Raw genomic sequence first — 15,798 nt, forward strand, 5'->3', positions numbered from 1 at the left:
GAGGAGGGGGCGGGGCTTAGAGGAGGTGCCACTTTCAAAATTTCTAAATTCTTGCTAGCTCTCCCAAATCAGGGATTTGTTGCATAGAATACCTTTAATGTAAAGCTATAGACAATTAGATCCTGTCCTACATACTCCGGTTCAGTAGGTGGCGGTATGCACCTTACAGTTGGTATTGCAATCCGCCAAAAAAACGCAAAGAAGAAGAAGAAGAATTTGTTTTGTTTTTGGTCTTTAGAGTCCAGGACGTTCTTATAAACACGGAGAAACACAAGACCAGGAGGAGACTAATCACTTCATAAATGTAATGAAGGATATGAACATTTCTGCATTTGTAGACGGTAGAAAGTACCGGGATAGAAGATTTACAAGAAGGTGAGCGAAAAGTTGCGCAAAGCAGCATTTGTTTTGAATTTGGATACAGGAAGAAGAAGCGGAAATGACGGGAATTGCGTCATGATGTTCTCCGCGCGTCGCTGGTTTGATCCAGATATCCCATATGATTAATTACCATGTAAACGGAATATTCTGAATGTTTCAGTAACCGGAATATTAGCAATAACCCGAATTTTGACTGCATGTAAACGTAGTCATTGTTGTTTAGCTGGGTCGTCACGCAGTTCGACTCCTGCTGTTGGTGTCAGTTTTCCAGATGTGAAAGTGCAGTAACTAACTCGGTGTGATGAGACCAGAAAACACCCAAAAAGGAACTCGCTTTATTGCCCCAATCTTCTCCGTCTTATCTCCGTCTTGCATAAGTGGATAATAACTGCTGTTTTCCAGAGAAATACACAGATTGATGGGACTGGGCGACTCACGCTCTCCACCAGCTTCTCCGGGTCCGGCTCAGCGGGGAAGTGTCTCCGGACCGTGTCGCGGAGCCGCTCGCAGAACTCGGCGCAGAGCCCCTCGGGAGAGTCCCCCTCCGGGGTCGGGGAGGTGGGACTGAGCAGAACCGGGCTGCGGCTGCTCAGCAGCTCCGTGATAAGATCTGCTGCTGGACCAGAGCCGGCCAGGACCAGCCAGGGTGTGGCTTTCTTCAGAGACGCGTCTAATCTCTAAACACAGAGGACAAGTGTACACAAAACACAGACACGTTTATCCGTCTTAGATTGAATCAGAGTTAAACAGAGATTTAGTCTCTTGATTGACAGATGATGAGCTCTTGTTTAAGAACTAAACCAAATTGAACCAAACATAGCCTCGTGGTAGATATGCTGCTCTGCTGAAGGGGGGCACCGGCATGATACACTGGGCGGTGAACATCACCCTTCATCGCCCTCACCTCTCATCACCCTCACCCTCCTCTTCTCTTCCCTTCCTCTCTTCTCCATTTCCATTTTTATTTATTATAAGTATCTCATAGCCATCATTTTTGTCCATCGTTCCTGTAGTTTCTTGTGCTGGCCCCCCTTTTTTCTCTTTTGTGCATGTTTGCAGGCTGGAGCCTCGTGAGCTGCGTGCTGGCCTGCGCCCCCACTATATGCTATATATATATATTTATACAAATTAGTGTATAGTAAAAAAATAAATACAGACATGTAATTTATGTTTAGTTGTGGAAAGAGGGTGGGATTAAATACGTTTATTCTTCCTCCCACTCTTTTTTGAACATGTAACTTGAAATATGCCACCCATAGGTAGTTTTTTCCTCACCTGTATGAGCGTGAGTGTGTGTGTATGTGTGGGGGGTGGGGGGTCGGGGGGTCGTATGGGATGTTTTAAATTGTGTTTTCTGATTGTCATTTTATCCTGCATGTAAAGCACCATGTGTTGCAATTTTTAAATGTATGATATGGTGCTATATAAATAAATAAAGTTTAAAGTTTAAAGTATGTGTTTTGATGTTGGCTCCAGGTCAACTGAAGTGTCACCAGTGTTTCTGAAGAATCCATTCAGATGTTAGGGTAAACCCAACCATGTTACCATTGTTAGGAGTGGATCGTCTAGTTTGAGAGTGGTGCGGGTGTCTGTGAGCTCACCTCCAGCATGCTGGCGTCTCCTGAGATCAGCATGCACAGCACTGGGATCTCAATGCTGCCACTACCTGTTGTAAGATCAGAAGATGGCAGAAAAATGCATTGAAAAAAGAGAGAAAGAAAAATAACAAGAAACACCATTCAAACATCTTATCAATCTTATTTGGAAGGTTATTATTATCAGATGGCTGATGTGCTTCATAACTGCTGCTACACTACTTATGTGACGGTCCTTCTCTCACAGCAGTGTTATGTAGACGCCTCTGATACCAGAGATCCTGATTGTGCCTCTGGAGAAGGTCAACATAGGACTGAATGGCAACATAAATCAAACTGTCATCTGGATATAATCTGACATGTGTTTTAATTAAAATCCGATGATACTGAATGGAACATATAGAATTAAAGGGGACCTATTATGGCATTTAATGTATATTTTAAACAGACCTTGAATGTCTTAAAAACAAGCTTTTGATTGTTTTTTCTACATAAATTAGAAATCCAGCCTCTGGGCCATGTCTTTATCTTTACCGTTTCTAACCTCATTATCTATGCAGGATTCTGAGTGGGCGGGGCTATGATAATGAGGCTCTGTGCTGATTGGCTGCCTGATGCGATGATGCGAATTACGCTATACACCGCTATGAAAAAATGGTGGAAGCTCCGGCCGGCGGAGTTAAGGCTGATTTATGGTTCCGCGTTACACCAACGCAGAGCTTACGGCGTAGGGTACGCAGCGATGCGCACCGTAGGCTACGGCGTACCCTACGCCGTAGGCTCTGCATCGATTTAACGCAGAACCATAATTCAGGCTTTATGCGATGCGATTCCATCCATCCATTTACTTTATTTTCTATTGGACTGTCCTAACTGTTGGTAGTGACGCAGCGCTGTGCAGCGCGAAGCACCGTTTTGAGCTGAACATTTGTCGGACGCCCTGCTTCTATTTTCTTCCTGTCGCTCACGTTGAAAGCCGGTTGAAAGCGCTGTAGGAAACAGTCACGGATGAGGAACGGCTGATCCAGTTAGTTGAAATGAGAAGTTATCTCCATGATTCCTCCTCATTTCACTACAAAAACCTCAATAAAGTGGCAGCTGCTGGAGGGAGATGGACAGAGAGACGATGTCACGCAGTGCTACGATAGTCGGACGCTCTCATGCAGTTACACGGTTTTATAGTTGGCCGTGGTTTGCATTTTGGTTACGTAACGAAAATGCACCGAATCTGAACGGCTCGTAGATCCACATCACACTGGACGGCTCATCCGGGCGGCTGTACAGACACTGCAGAATTTGGTTGCTTTCCTCCTTCTCTGAGTTGGCAGGCTGAGGGGAGACCACTTTATATATGTTAAAGCAAGAGAAAACCTGGTTTTCATAATAGGTCCTCTTTAAAGAAGCAGAGGTCCTCATACAGAGCCTTGTGGCACGCCTCAGTCAGTACAATCCATGTTTCCATGGTGATGATCCAAGCCAGATGCCTCAGAGTTGAGATGTCTCCTCTGGACAAGGTTAACATGAAATGTTGTTTTCCACAATAAAGTTTTGTGTGATTAGTGAATGTATCCTGGCGTATACACAGGTTTTCTTTTAGCTGCTGATGTACGATTGTTCTTGTGGCAGTGGTGCCAGGGGGATTGGAGGTCACATGTGTCCAGTTTACACTTCTTCAATCAAATTCCTCCAGATGCTTCGAACGGTTAAATGATAATCTGCTGTGTACAAAGAGAAATGTGCAAATCCCTTCCATTCTTTCTTCGAGGAACATTGTTTTACACATTTCATGATTTTCTCAGAGATTTGCTGACAAAGTGGAGATCCTCTGTCCAGCTTTGCTTTCACAATGGATGCCCATTTTGTATGAAATAACCTGTGTGAAATTACAATACTACTTTTTTTTTCTTTTACTTCCTTGCTAGCATTAAATTGCTTATTTTGAAATGTTTTATTGGTCTTAAAACCAAAAAATGAAGTAACTGTTTATTAACTATTAAAATTCATGAAAAAAGAGGAATACTTTGGTTCATATGTAATTAAGTAAAAGAAAATGAAAGAAATGTTATTTTAAGGGTAGTGAGCGGTAGAAATAAGCAGAGCTGGGTAGTAACGAGTTACATTTACTCCCTTACATTTACTTGAGTAAGTTTTGGGAAATGTTGTACTTTTAGGAGTAGTTTTGAATCATATACTTTTTACTTTTACTTGAGTAGATTTGTGAAGAAGAAACTGTTCCTCTTCCTCCGCTACATTAGGCTACGTTGAGCTGTTACTTTTCTTTTATCCCTTTTATCCGCATACGTGTCAATCTCATGACATCACTGAGTGATTCTTTGGGAAAAATGTTTGTTTTTGGTGGGGCACGGTGGCGCAGCTGGTAGTGCAGCGGTCTCACAGCAAGAAGGTCCTGGGTTCGTGGGTGCTGAAGTGCGTGTTAGTTCCCCCCTTGAAGTTCCCCCATGACTTCAGTGCCCACACCATGGGGTTGGGTGGGGTTGGCGAAAGGATCTTTCTGTGTGGAGTTTGTATGTTCTCCCCGTGTTCCCCTGGGTAGCTAGTGTGAGCTACCCTCACAAAAACATGCACACAGTCCTGGGCTATACATGCCCCCTCTGGCCAACCGGGGCGCCAGATGGGGTGGGGAGGATCCGGCCGGAATAACGTGATCCTTCCACGCGCTACGTTCGGCTGGAGAAACCCCACCCTGTCTGGTGAAAAGATGCGGCCTGCTCACTCCTCAGGTTAAGGAGGAGACCTGAGCTCAGTGCAGGGCCCTCCCGGGGTTGGTAGAGGATGGCAATGCCCAGGACTGTCAGTAGGTAGGAGCACGGGGTGGTAAAAATGGGAAAAAAACCGGGATAAAAATAAAAAAAAAAAAAAAAGAAAAATGTTTGTTTTTGCATGTTTTGTCACATTTACACAGACTCAAACACACACAGAGTTTCTATGAGTTCATGTTTGTTCTAGTTCTGCCTGGTTAAAAAAGAAAAGTACAAAGGCTGGAAATTATGTGCTACTTTTGCTTAATTTATTTTTTTATTCTGTTATTTTATTTATTTTATTATTTATTAAAGTACTTAAATTTACTTTAAGATTATTTTAATTTAAGCTATTTTTTATTCATTTTAATTTATTTTATTATTTTATTGATTTAATTTTCCTGAAGATGATTATTTTGTACTTTTGTCTGTTTGAATGGTTGTGTTAAAAAAAAATCAGACGTTACTCAACACTTACTCAGTACTTGAGTAATTTTTTCACCAAGTACTTTTTTACTTTTACTCAAGTAATTATTTGGATGACTACTTTTTACTTCTACTTGAGTCATATTATTTTGAAGTAACAGTACTTTTACTTGAGTACAATTTTTGGCTCCTCTACCCACCTCTGGAAATAATCACCAAATACCAACTCACCCCAGATTCCTGTGCGCTGGTGGGAGATGTAGTCTTCCAGATTAGCATGGAAGGCTGTTTCTCCCCCCCTCCGGCCCACACTCCCGTCATCCACCAGCAGGAAAGCTTGACAGTTGTTGTCCAGGCAGTTGGAGTCCCGTGTTGTGTTCTGGACATAGTAGCGAGCAGGGAAGCTGCCCTGCGAACAGACAACACGGGTGTGAACAGGTCACCACCGCTGTCAATCACCATGCTTCTGTTTCAGTCAGCCCAGTCAAAACGTTGTACCTGAGCGTTGACAAGCTGCTGCCGGTTGTGCACGAGGCCCCAGGGGGCCAGTCCCACAGCGATGACCTTCTTCTGACACAGAGCTGGAGCTGCAGCGGAGTGGTCCCTCACCGCCTCCCCCACACAGCGGGACACGCCCTCTCTGAGACCCCCCATCAGGATCCAGGCCCCTGGAGCAGAAACAACATCACACATCATTGCATGACTCTGCAGAGGCCGGAGGAGTACACCGAGTCATGCTGAGTATTAAAGTGTAAACGCAATAATAGGGATGCCCCGATAGCGATACTGGTATCGGTATCGGGCCGATACTGCTCTCATATACTCGTACTCAGTACTGGAGTTGAGGGAGGATGAGGGTGGATGAAGGGGGATGAGGGGGGATGGCTTCCCCCCCTGAAATAAAAACGGTCCAAATCACCCCCCCTGTAAAACTGCCATCCCCCCTTTCCATCCCTTATGTCATTTCATCAATGAATGTGGTTTTACTGCTATTTCAACATTTAGAGTCATCACCAGAAAAATAACTTATTTGACAATTTTCAACTGTTTCAAGTAAATTTTCACTTGAAATAAGTAGGAAAATCTGCCAGTGGGACAAGATTTATCTTCTTATTACAAGCAAAAAATCTTGTTCCACTGGCAGATTTTTCTACTTATTTCAAGTGAAAATCTACTTGAAACAGATGAAAATTGTTGTTTTTTCCAGTGATGAGTCTTGTTTTAAGTGTAATAAGGTTTCTTTACTAAAATGAGATATTTTAACTAGAAATAAGACAAATATTCTTGTTAAGATTTTGAGTTTTTGCAGTGATCCATTTTACTTATCCTGTGAAGGACAGAGTCATATTGATAAGTTCAGAAAAGTGTTTTTTATTGTTGTGTTTTGATGTATTTGATGTAAGTCCAGTGGATATTTAAAGCTTACAGAAGGCTGCATTTAACTGCTGCTATGTCATTCCTGCAGTATTTCTGCAGCTGTTTTGGTCACTGCTATTATTTGTAATATATTATATTATTTGTAATCAGCACAAATTATCTGTCCCCATATGATAAAATCCACCATCCCCCCTGATTTTTTTTTACAACTCGAGTACTGCTGATTAGTGACTCTAGGGGAGATGTTCCCTGGGGGAGTGTGCAAAGTCTTTTTTCAAACTTGAGTCTTGAAAAAGAGAAATTTTTTATGTGAAGACAGTGCCAGTGTGGAGACTTTATTTACACAGAAAGATTATTTTTTGTTTAAAACAGTTATTCTACTCATTTTATTTATTCTTATTGAATTTATCTGTTGCAAATAAAACCTGTCTTCCAATTCATTGCATTTTTAGCCTAGTTATTTTTTGTGGTAGAAGTATCGTATCGGTACTCGGTATCGGCAAGTACACAAATTAAAATACTCGTACTCGAACTCGGTGTGAAAAAAATGGTATTGGGGCATCCCTACTTAATAAAATCATAGAAGTATGAAGATGTTACCTATCAGGACATTAACATGATCTGATTCTTTAACAGGTGTGAAAATGAGGTGAACGCAAGCGCAGGTGAATAATAGCATATTAATAGCATCATTATTTATGTTAACATGAATGACTCAATGCCTTCTAGCATCTTAAATGTTCATATTCCGCAAAGCACAAGGTAAAAATTGAAAGGAAAAATTTCTCAGTCACGCAGACAAAGATCTTTGTAATTTTGCTCCGCTGGCAAAGTAGTCCAAGGAGGCTGGACCTGCTTTGATTCACAGCTGCGTGTTTGAAAGCAGACTTAAAACCTGACACTTGTGCTCTGCTTGACTCACTAGGGCAGGGGTCGGCAACTCGCTCTTTAGCGCCGCCCTAGTCGTTCCCTGGGGCTTTTTCAAACATGTTTGACCTTTTTTTTCCTTTTTTTCTTCTTTTTTCCTTTCTTCTCTTTTTTTCTTCTTTTTTTCTTTTTATTAATCTCGACATTTCGACTTTTTTCTCGAAAATTTGACTTTTTTGTCGACATTTTGACTTTTTTCTCAACATTTCGACTTTTTTCTCGAAATTTTTACTTTTTTCTCAACATTTTGACTTTTTTCTCAATATTTCAACTTTTTTCTCAAGATTGTACTTCAATAATAATCTCGACATTTCGACTTTTTTCTCAACATTTCGACTTTTTTCTCAAGATTTTACTTCAACATTAATCTTGACATTTCGACTTTTTTCGAAGTGCATAATGAAAAAAAATATCTTCCCCCATTTATAACTAATATCGATACATGCAGCATGTGTTGCCTTCATTCTAAAGCTGATACAAGACTTTTAATTTTTTGCGGCTCCAGACATATTTGTTTTTTGTGTTTTTGGTCCAATACGGCTCTTTCAACATGTTGGGTTGCAGACCCCTGCACTAGAGTTTCTTCAAAAAAATAAAAAACCTAATCATGTAGTCGTTCTCCCTCCTGCTTCTGAAGTTTCTCTGAATGGAGCAGCTTTGGCAACGGCTGTCGACTTGATGTGTGTTTGAGCTGTTTCTGTGCTCCTGAGCTTTCTGAACAACACCAAAACAGCTTCATCTCAATCACCACTGTGTCTCTTAGACCCTCCCCCAGCCAGAGGGTTCAGGAAGATTCTTCCAATAAGTTTTGTATTGACATGCCATGTGCCTAAAGCGTTTAAGACTTTAGGCAGCCTTAGACAGCCTTGTCGTGACCAGGATGTGTCCATTAACTCCCTCAGAAACCGGTTTCCAGAACTGTCATCTTCCACCCAGAAAGAACTTCCAATATTAGGACCATTCTGTCCAAGAGCACAAAAAGTCGAAATGTCGAGATTAATGTTGAAATACAATTTCAAGAATAAAGTCAAAATTTCGTGAAATAAAGTTGAAATGTTGAGAAAAAAGGCAAAATTTCGACTTTATTCACGAAATTTCGACGTGTGTTTCCATTAGCTGGAACGCCCTGTAAAACAGTACAGGTAGAGTACTGTAGTACTGTACAGGTAGAAACATTCCTGTAGTAACAGAGGAACTCAAGTTGGTCACCAGAAATTACCTGAGGGGGGGGGGGGGGGGGGGGGGGTATAAATCATGTGAGCACAACTCATTTAAACCATTTGGATCAAAAATCATTGGTCCGGCGGGGATTTTTCTTTCAATCTCAAACGCTACCACTGCATAAGAAGGGCAGTAGCATTCCTTGGTTCTTCTTCTCTTGCGCTGCATTGTTCTTTCTTGTCTCCTTTAAGGCTGACACGACCCCCACCTTTAAAACCAAACTTAAAACCTTTCTGTTTAGTAAACCTCTGGTTAGTGTTCATTAAAGCCTCTAGTTAGTGTAAACTCTAGTGTGTTAGAGTCAGTAGTCATAGCTGCAGCTATAGAACAAGACTATAATAGTTACTCTCAAACAGGGCCGCCGCAAGGGGTGTGCGAACCGTGCAACCGCACAGGGCCTCGCGCACCAAGGGGCCTCGCGCTATGGGCCGTTTTTTTTTTTTTTTCCCCTTATAAATATCAACAGTCACGTTCCATTACAGACCTAAATGTGTACTAGTCTATGCATATCAATAAATATATGTGCAATGATGACACGTGTCTGTTGTTCAATACAACTGACCAGAGCAAGCGCAGACACAAGCTGCTCTGATCCAGACGGTGGAGTTGGAACAAACTGTCACACAATGTCGAGAGAACGAGACAGAATCAGGAAATTTCGATCAGGGGATGAAAAAAGAAAAAAACTAAAGAAAATGGAAGAGTTTAATGCCTCTCTGAAAGGCTCGTGTGATATATTTGTTACTAAAATCACCGATCCGACCGGGTCTCAAGCAGCCGTGGGGCCCCGCGTCGAGGCAAGAGATGATGATGAGGCAGGGGAAGGTATGCAGTATTTTGCTAATTGGAGAGTTAAAATTGTGTATATAGACACCCGATCCGACCCGAAAAACCCCAAAAATTTTGCGGGCCCCCCCAGCCATTTCGCACAGGGCCTCGCAAATCTCCCAGGCGGCTCTGGTCTCAAACATAGCTTGGTGGTAGATATGCTGCTATAGGCCTCTGCTGCAGGGGGACCGACATGATCCACTGGGCGGGAACCTCACCCTTCTTCTCTTCTCCTCTTCCATTTTTTATCTCTTATAAGTATCTCATAGCCATCATTGATCTCCATTGTTCTTGTAGTTTCTTGTGCTGGCCTGACCCCCCTTTTTTCTCTTTTGTGCATGTTTGCAGGCCGGAGCTTCAGGAGCTGCATGCTGACCTGCAGCCCCCCCTCTGATCATCCCACTGCTGCTTCCACCTGTCTGTGTGGATGTCTGCTATATGCTTGCTGACATCCTGGAAACTTTCATATTAACAAGGGCCTTCCCGTATGTAATGAACTTCTTACCTGTGCTCTGCGCAGCTCTGACCAGCCCACTTCTCAGGACATCCCTCACCCAGGGTTTGAGCTTCTCGTGGCCGTCACCCCCCACCACCGACACCACCAGGTTGGGCGAAGGCAGGCCCCAGTGGGCCGTCATCAGGGTGAACACGATCTGCGGTGGCGTGTCACACGAAAGCCGCAGAAACTAGACAGGTTGAAAGAAAATTATCACTATTGACAAATAGACCCGAGATTGTTGACGTTGGCAACAGCAGCTCATCTCTCTCTGTGACTGTGGAGCTAATATGCTATAAACAGCGCTGTCAAATTCACAGATGATGCAATAGTGATAGGACCTTTTACAAACAATTATGAGACGGCTTACGGTGATTAAACATGGAACTTGTCATCTTGGTGTCATAAAAACAATCTGACCCTCAATGTGGACAAAACGAAGGAGCATTCGACCAACCAAACTCTGCATTAATAACTCTTCCACTTAAATTGTTGCGTGAAAAAGTTATTAGAAGCAGGTCAACTTTTTATATTTAGAGAAAATTAAATACGGTATTAGGGGTTGCTCTGATAAGTTTTCTCATATTTGGGAACCTATTCTTTCTCTTGTTAATTCTTTGGCGTCCTTGGAAGATTAATTGAATTTGATTTCATTTAATTATAGGGAAGTATGATATTGCTATTTATTGCTACCGGTATTTCTATTTTATTTTTATATAGGGTTCCTCTTGTGTCACATGTCTGTTTATTTTATTTTTTCATTTATTATTTCATTTCATTTTATTTTATTATTATTTTTGTTGTTGTTTTGTGTGTCCTGTATTTTATTTTATTACTTTATTTTTCCTATTATTGTCTTTAGTCAGAGTTTTATTGGTAATTGGTACTTACTTTGGGACCTGTTTATAATTATGTATTTTATAGTGTGTGTGTTTTGGGGGGTTTGTTATGTTAAGTTTTGTCTTTATTTATTTACTTTTTTTTGGTGTGTGTGTGTGTGTGTGTGCGTGCGTGCGTGCGTGCGTGCGTGCGTGCGTGCGTGCGTGCGTGCGTGCGTGCGTGCGTGCGTGCGTGCGTGTGGTAAAATATAAAAGGGGGTAATTTGTCAAATCCTTTTAAAAATGTTTATTGTGTAATATGCATTACATCGATTACCCAATAAAGAAACATAAGAAGAAGCAGGTCAAGTTCTTGTATTTCATTGCATTTTATTTCAGATGGTAAAAAATGAACCTGAACCTGAACTTGATGAAATGACTAGATGAGATATACTGTGGGATGAAACGTATTCAAAAGGCCACTTTACTTCCACGTTTGTCTGATGTTCTCTTGACTGGACGAGTGAAGTTGGATGGTTCATCAAAAGGTGTTTCTTCATAAATGTATCTATACATCTATTTTTTGTGTCTCGGTGTGTTCAAGTAATTGATAGTGCTGCTCACGTGGCTGTGTCTGCGTCCAGCGCCAGCAAACTCCAGCTCTCCAAAAGCATCGGTGGGGTATTCGGACGAGTGCTGCCGACTGTCCCACTGCGTAACCATGGCTGCGCTGAAGAAGTCCCCTGTTGCCACGGAGTCATGATTATCCCGTACTCCTCCACACTGACACAACCTTCCATTGCTGAAACATCAACAAGCACATTCAGGCCACGTTTACACATAGGTTAGGGTATTTACAAAAACAGATATTTACCCATCTACGTTTTGAAAAATACCATCATTTACACGAACCCGCATAAATACGCTGTTAAGGTGTAACAAGAAGCATAAATCATGCTAGCCAATCAGAATCCTGGAAAAAAACATCAACAAATGACACGAGTAACTTCCAGTTACTTCCAAGATGATCAAGAGTCTTTCGTTTGGAGTGACAGAGAAGTGGAGTTACTTTTAAGTGTGACTTTAGAATATAAAACAGGTAAAATACAAGAAAATATTGACGGTGGCCAAACAAATTGTAAACACAGGTCGCACTCATGACGCTGCACTGCAAAAACTCAAAATCTTACCAGGAATATTTGTCTTATTTCTAATTAAAATGTCTCATTTTTAGTCAAAAAATCTCTCACTCATCTCACTCACTCATCTTCTCCCGCTTATCCGTTCCCGGGTCGCGGGGGCAGCAGCCTCAGCAGGGATGCCCAGACTTCCCTCACCCCAGACACCTCCTCCAGCTCTTCCGGGGGGAGTCCGAGGCGTTCCCAGGCCAGCCGAGAGACATAGTCTCTCCAGCGTGTCCTGGGTCTTCCCCGGGGTCTCCTCCCGGTGGGACATGCCTGGAACACCTCCCTAGGGAGGCGTCCAGGAGGCATCCGGTACAGATGCCCAAGCCACCTCAGCTGACTCCTCTCAATGTGGAGGAGTAGCGGCTCGACTCCGAGCTCCTCCCGGGTGACCGAACTCCTCACCCTATCTCTAAGGGAGCGTCCAGCCACCCTGCGGAGGAAACTCATCTCGGCCGCTTGTATCCGCGATCTTGTCCTTTCGGTCACTACCCAAAGTTCATGACCATAGGTGAGGGTAGGGGCGTAGATTGACCGGTAAATCGAGAGCTTCGCCTTTCGACTCAGCTCCCTCTTTACCACGACGGTCCAGTACATCGACCGCATTACTGCGGACGCTGCACCGATCCGCCTGTCAATCTCACGCTCCATTGTTCCCTCACTCGTGAACAAGATCCCGAGATACTTAAACTCCTCCACCTGAGGCAGGACTTCTCCACCCACCCGGAGAAGGCATGCCACCCTTTTCCGGTCGAGAACCATGGCCTCGGTCTTGGAGGTGCTGATTCTCATCCCTGCCGCGTCGCACTCGGCCGCAAACCGCCCCAGCACATGCTGGAGGTCCCGGTCTGATGAAGCCAACAGGACAACATCATCTGCAAAAAGCAGAGATGAAATCCTGAGGTTCCCAAACCGGATCCCCTCCGGCCCCTGGCTGCGCCTAGAAATCCTGTCCATAAAAATTATGAACAGGACCGGTGACAAAGGGCAGCCCTGCCGGAGTCCAACATGCACCGGGAACAAGTCTGACTTACTGCCGGCAATGCGAACCAGACTCCTGCTTCGATCATACAGAGACCGGACAGCCCTTAGTAGAGGGCCCCGGACTCCATACTCACTCAGCACCCCCCACAGAATGGCACGAGGGACACGGTCAAATGCCTTCTCCAGATCCACAAAACACATGTAGACTGGTTGGGCAAATTCCCATGAACCCTCGAGCACCCTGCGGAGGGTATAGAGCTGGTCCAGTGTTCCACGACCGGGACGAAAACCGCATTGTTCCTCCTGAATCCGAGGTTCGACTATCGGCCGTAATCTCCTCTCCAGTACCCTGGCGTAGACTTTCCCCGGGAGGCTGAGAAGTGTGATCCCCCTGTAGTTGGAACACACTCTCCGGTCCCCCTTTTTAAACAGAGGGACCACCACCCCGGTTTGCCACCCCAGCGGTACTGTCCCCTTCCTCCATGCGATGTCGCAGAGGCGTGTCAACCAAGACAGCCCTACGACATCAAGAGACTTGAGGTACTCAGGGCGAATCTCATCCACCCCCGGTGCCCGGCCACCGAGGAGCTTACGAACCACCTCGGTGACCTCGGCTTGGGTGATGGATGAGCACGCCTCCGAGCCCCAACCCTCTGCTTCCTCAGTGGAAGGCATGTCAGTCGGGTTAAGGAGATCCTCAAAGTATTCCTTCCACCGTCCGACAATGTCCCCAGTCGAGGTCAACAGCTCCCCACCAGCACCATAAATGGTGCCGGCAGAGTACTGCTTCCCCCTTCTGAGGCGCCGAACGGTCCTCCAGAATTTCCTCGAGGCCGACCGAAAGTCTTCCTCCATGGCCTCCCCGAACTCCTCCCAGACCCGAGTTTTTGCCTCCAAGACTGCCCGAGCCGCGGCCCGCTTGGCCTGCCGGTACCTATCTACTGCGTCAGGAGTCCCACCGGCCAACATAGCCCGGTAGGACTCCTTCTTCAGTCTGACGGCATCCTGTACTTCCGGTGTCCACCACCGGGTTCTAGGATTGCCGCCACGACAGGCACCGGAGACCTTGCGTCCACAGCTTCGAGCCGCCGCGTTGACAATGGAGGCAGAGAACATGGTCCACTCGGACTCGATGTCCCCCGCCTCCCCCGGGATCCGAGAGAAGCTCTCCCGGAGGTGGGAGTTGAAGATGTCCCTGACAGAGGGCTCGGCCAGACGTTCCCAACAGACCCTCACAATCCGTTTGGGTCTGCCCGGTCTGTCCAACCTCCTCCTCCGCCAGCGCATCCAACTCACCACCAGGTGGTGATCAGTTGACAGCTCAGCCCCTCTCTTCACCCGAGTGTCCAGGACATGCGGCCGAAGGTCAGATGAAACGACAACAAAGTCGATCATTGACCTAAAAAAATCTCATTACACTTAAAACAAGAGTCATCACCAGATAAATAACTTATTTGACCATTTTCACCTGTTTCAAGTAAATTTTCACTTTTTTCCAGTGATGAGTCTTGTTTTAAGTGTAATGACATTTTTTTGACTAAAAATGAAACATTTTAACTAGAAATAAGACAAATATTTTTGTTAAGATTTTGAGTTTTTGCAGTGTGGTGACGTTTCTGTCTCATAATGTGACGTTCTGAAGCCTAAATGTCCGTTTCTCTCCGTTTACAAGCAAACGTGAAGACAGAGTTTTTGCAAATCTTCACTTTGGCCAGAGTTTTCAGAAATTATGGTTTTTGGAGACTTTGAGCTTCGTTTTCGTGTAAACGAACGGCCAAAACGCATGAAAACACCACCGTTTTTGCTCCGTGTAAACGGGGCCTCAGATTGCTCAAACTATTATTTTCTGACATATCGGGATACAATGCAACATTTCTGGTAAATGCCCAGAAACTTTCCATGAGAATTAAACTTAGGAATTTTGGAAATATGCCAACTTGGAATGAAATCAGTCAAAACTTTGTTGTACAGAAGACCCTAAATGTACTGCCTAAGCATGATCAGGCCGGAAATCTGCAGCATACAAGAACTACCTGCATGGTTTGATACTTCCAAGAAACTTTGTCCAGACAGGCTAATACTTTTGTAAAAATGCAAAGTGGAGTTTATATATTTGGTATACATTTGAAAAGGGTGTTGTGTCATCTGCTCTATCTCCTGACCAATCTGCATGGTTCTTTCAGTTCCAAGGACCAGAGCTCAGACTATGTTGAACCTAAACTCAGGAAACCTCAGACTTTTCTGTTTCCCAAAGCGAGGTGACTTAACCCCGAGAAAGAGGGTTCGATTAAGCCTGTTTAGGAAACTGAAGTCACTCATTCTGGGAATATGTTACCGTGGTAACGGTCTCTGAAGTAAGCCTGGTTGAGGACAGATTTACTTCCACATACCCCCAAGTTACTTTCTGCCTCCTCTTCATGAAGCTGAAATGGTTTCAATTTGATCAGACAACTGATCACATAACATGCATTTTGGAGACGTCTCCTGTTTGTGTTGGGAAGATAATCAGAATAGTTACTGCGGTCAAACTTGTCATTCTTTCTATTTCAGTTCAATTCAGCTTTATTTAAATAGCACCAATTCACGACAAACGTCATCTCCACACAGTTCAAGTTCTAAAATCTGCCGTCATTAAGCCACTTTTTAAGAAGAATCAGTCATGGTACATGGTATAAGCCATGGTACTTGTATGTTCTTTTCAGGTCGTCCTGCCACAGCTGTCTTTTATAGCTTCTCACACCAATTATTCAAAATGTCTGCTAAATTACTAATTGAGAATTTTTATTAATTAGAGGAAACGGG

At 44.0% G+C, this 15,798-nt stretch overlaps 1 protein-coding gene across 1 annotated transcript in view; it reads right to left on the reverse strand.

Moving 5' to 3' along the window:
* Positions 1-15,798, reverse strand: part of trpm4a (transient receptor potential cation channel, subfamily M, member 4a) — a 66,038-nt gene that overhangs the window by 33,624 nt on the left and 16,616 nt on the right. Inside the window, exons 3-8 of the mRNA XM_061712867.1 lie at positions 11,453-11,630; positions 10,020-10,200; positions 5,660-5,829; positions 5,393-5,570; positions 1,983-2,047; positions 819-1,058 (exon numbers count right to left, since the gene is read on the reverse strand). Of these exons, the coding sequence (XP_061568851.1) occupies positions 819-1,058; positions 1,983-2,047; positions 5,393-5,570; positions 5,660-5,829; positions 10,020-10,200; positions 11,453-11,630 (1,012 nt within the window). The remainder of the gene's footprint in view (positions 1-818; positions 1,059-1,982; positions 2,048-5,392; positions 5,571-5,659; positions 5,830-10,019; positions 10,201-11,452; positions 11,631-15,798) is intronic.

Source organism: Cololabis saira, chromosome 21 (assembly GCF_033807715.1).
Source record: "Cololabis saira isolate AMF1-May2022 chromosome 21, fColSai1.1, whole genome shotgun sequence".
Lineage (NCBI taxonomy): Eukaryota > Metazoa > Chordata > Actinopteri > Beloniformes > Belonidae > Cololabis > Cololabis saira.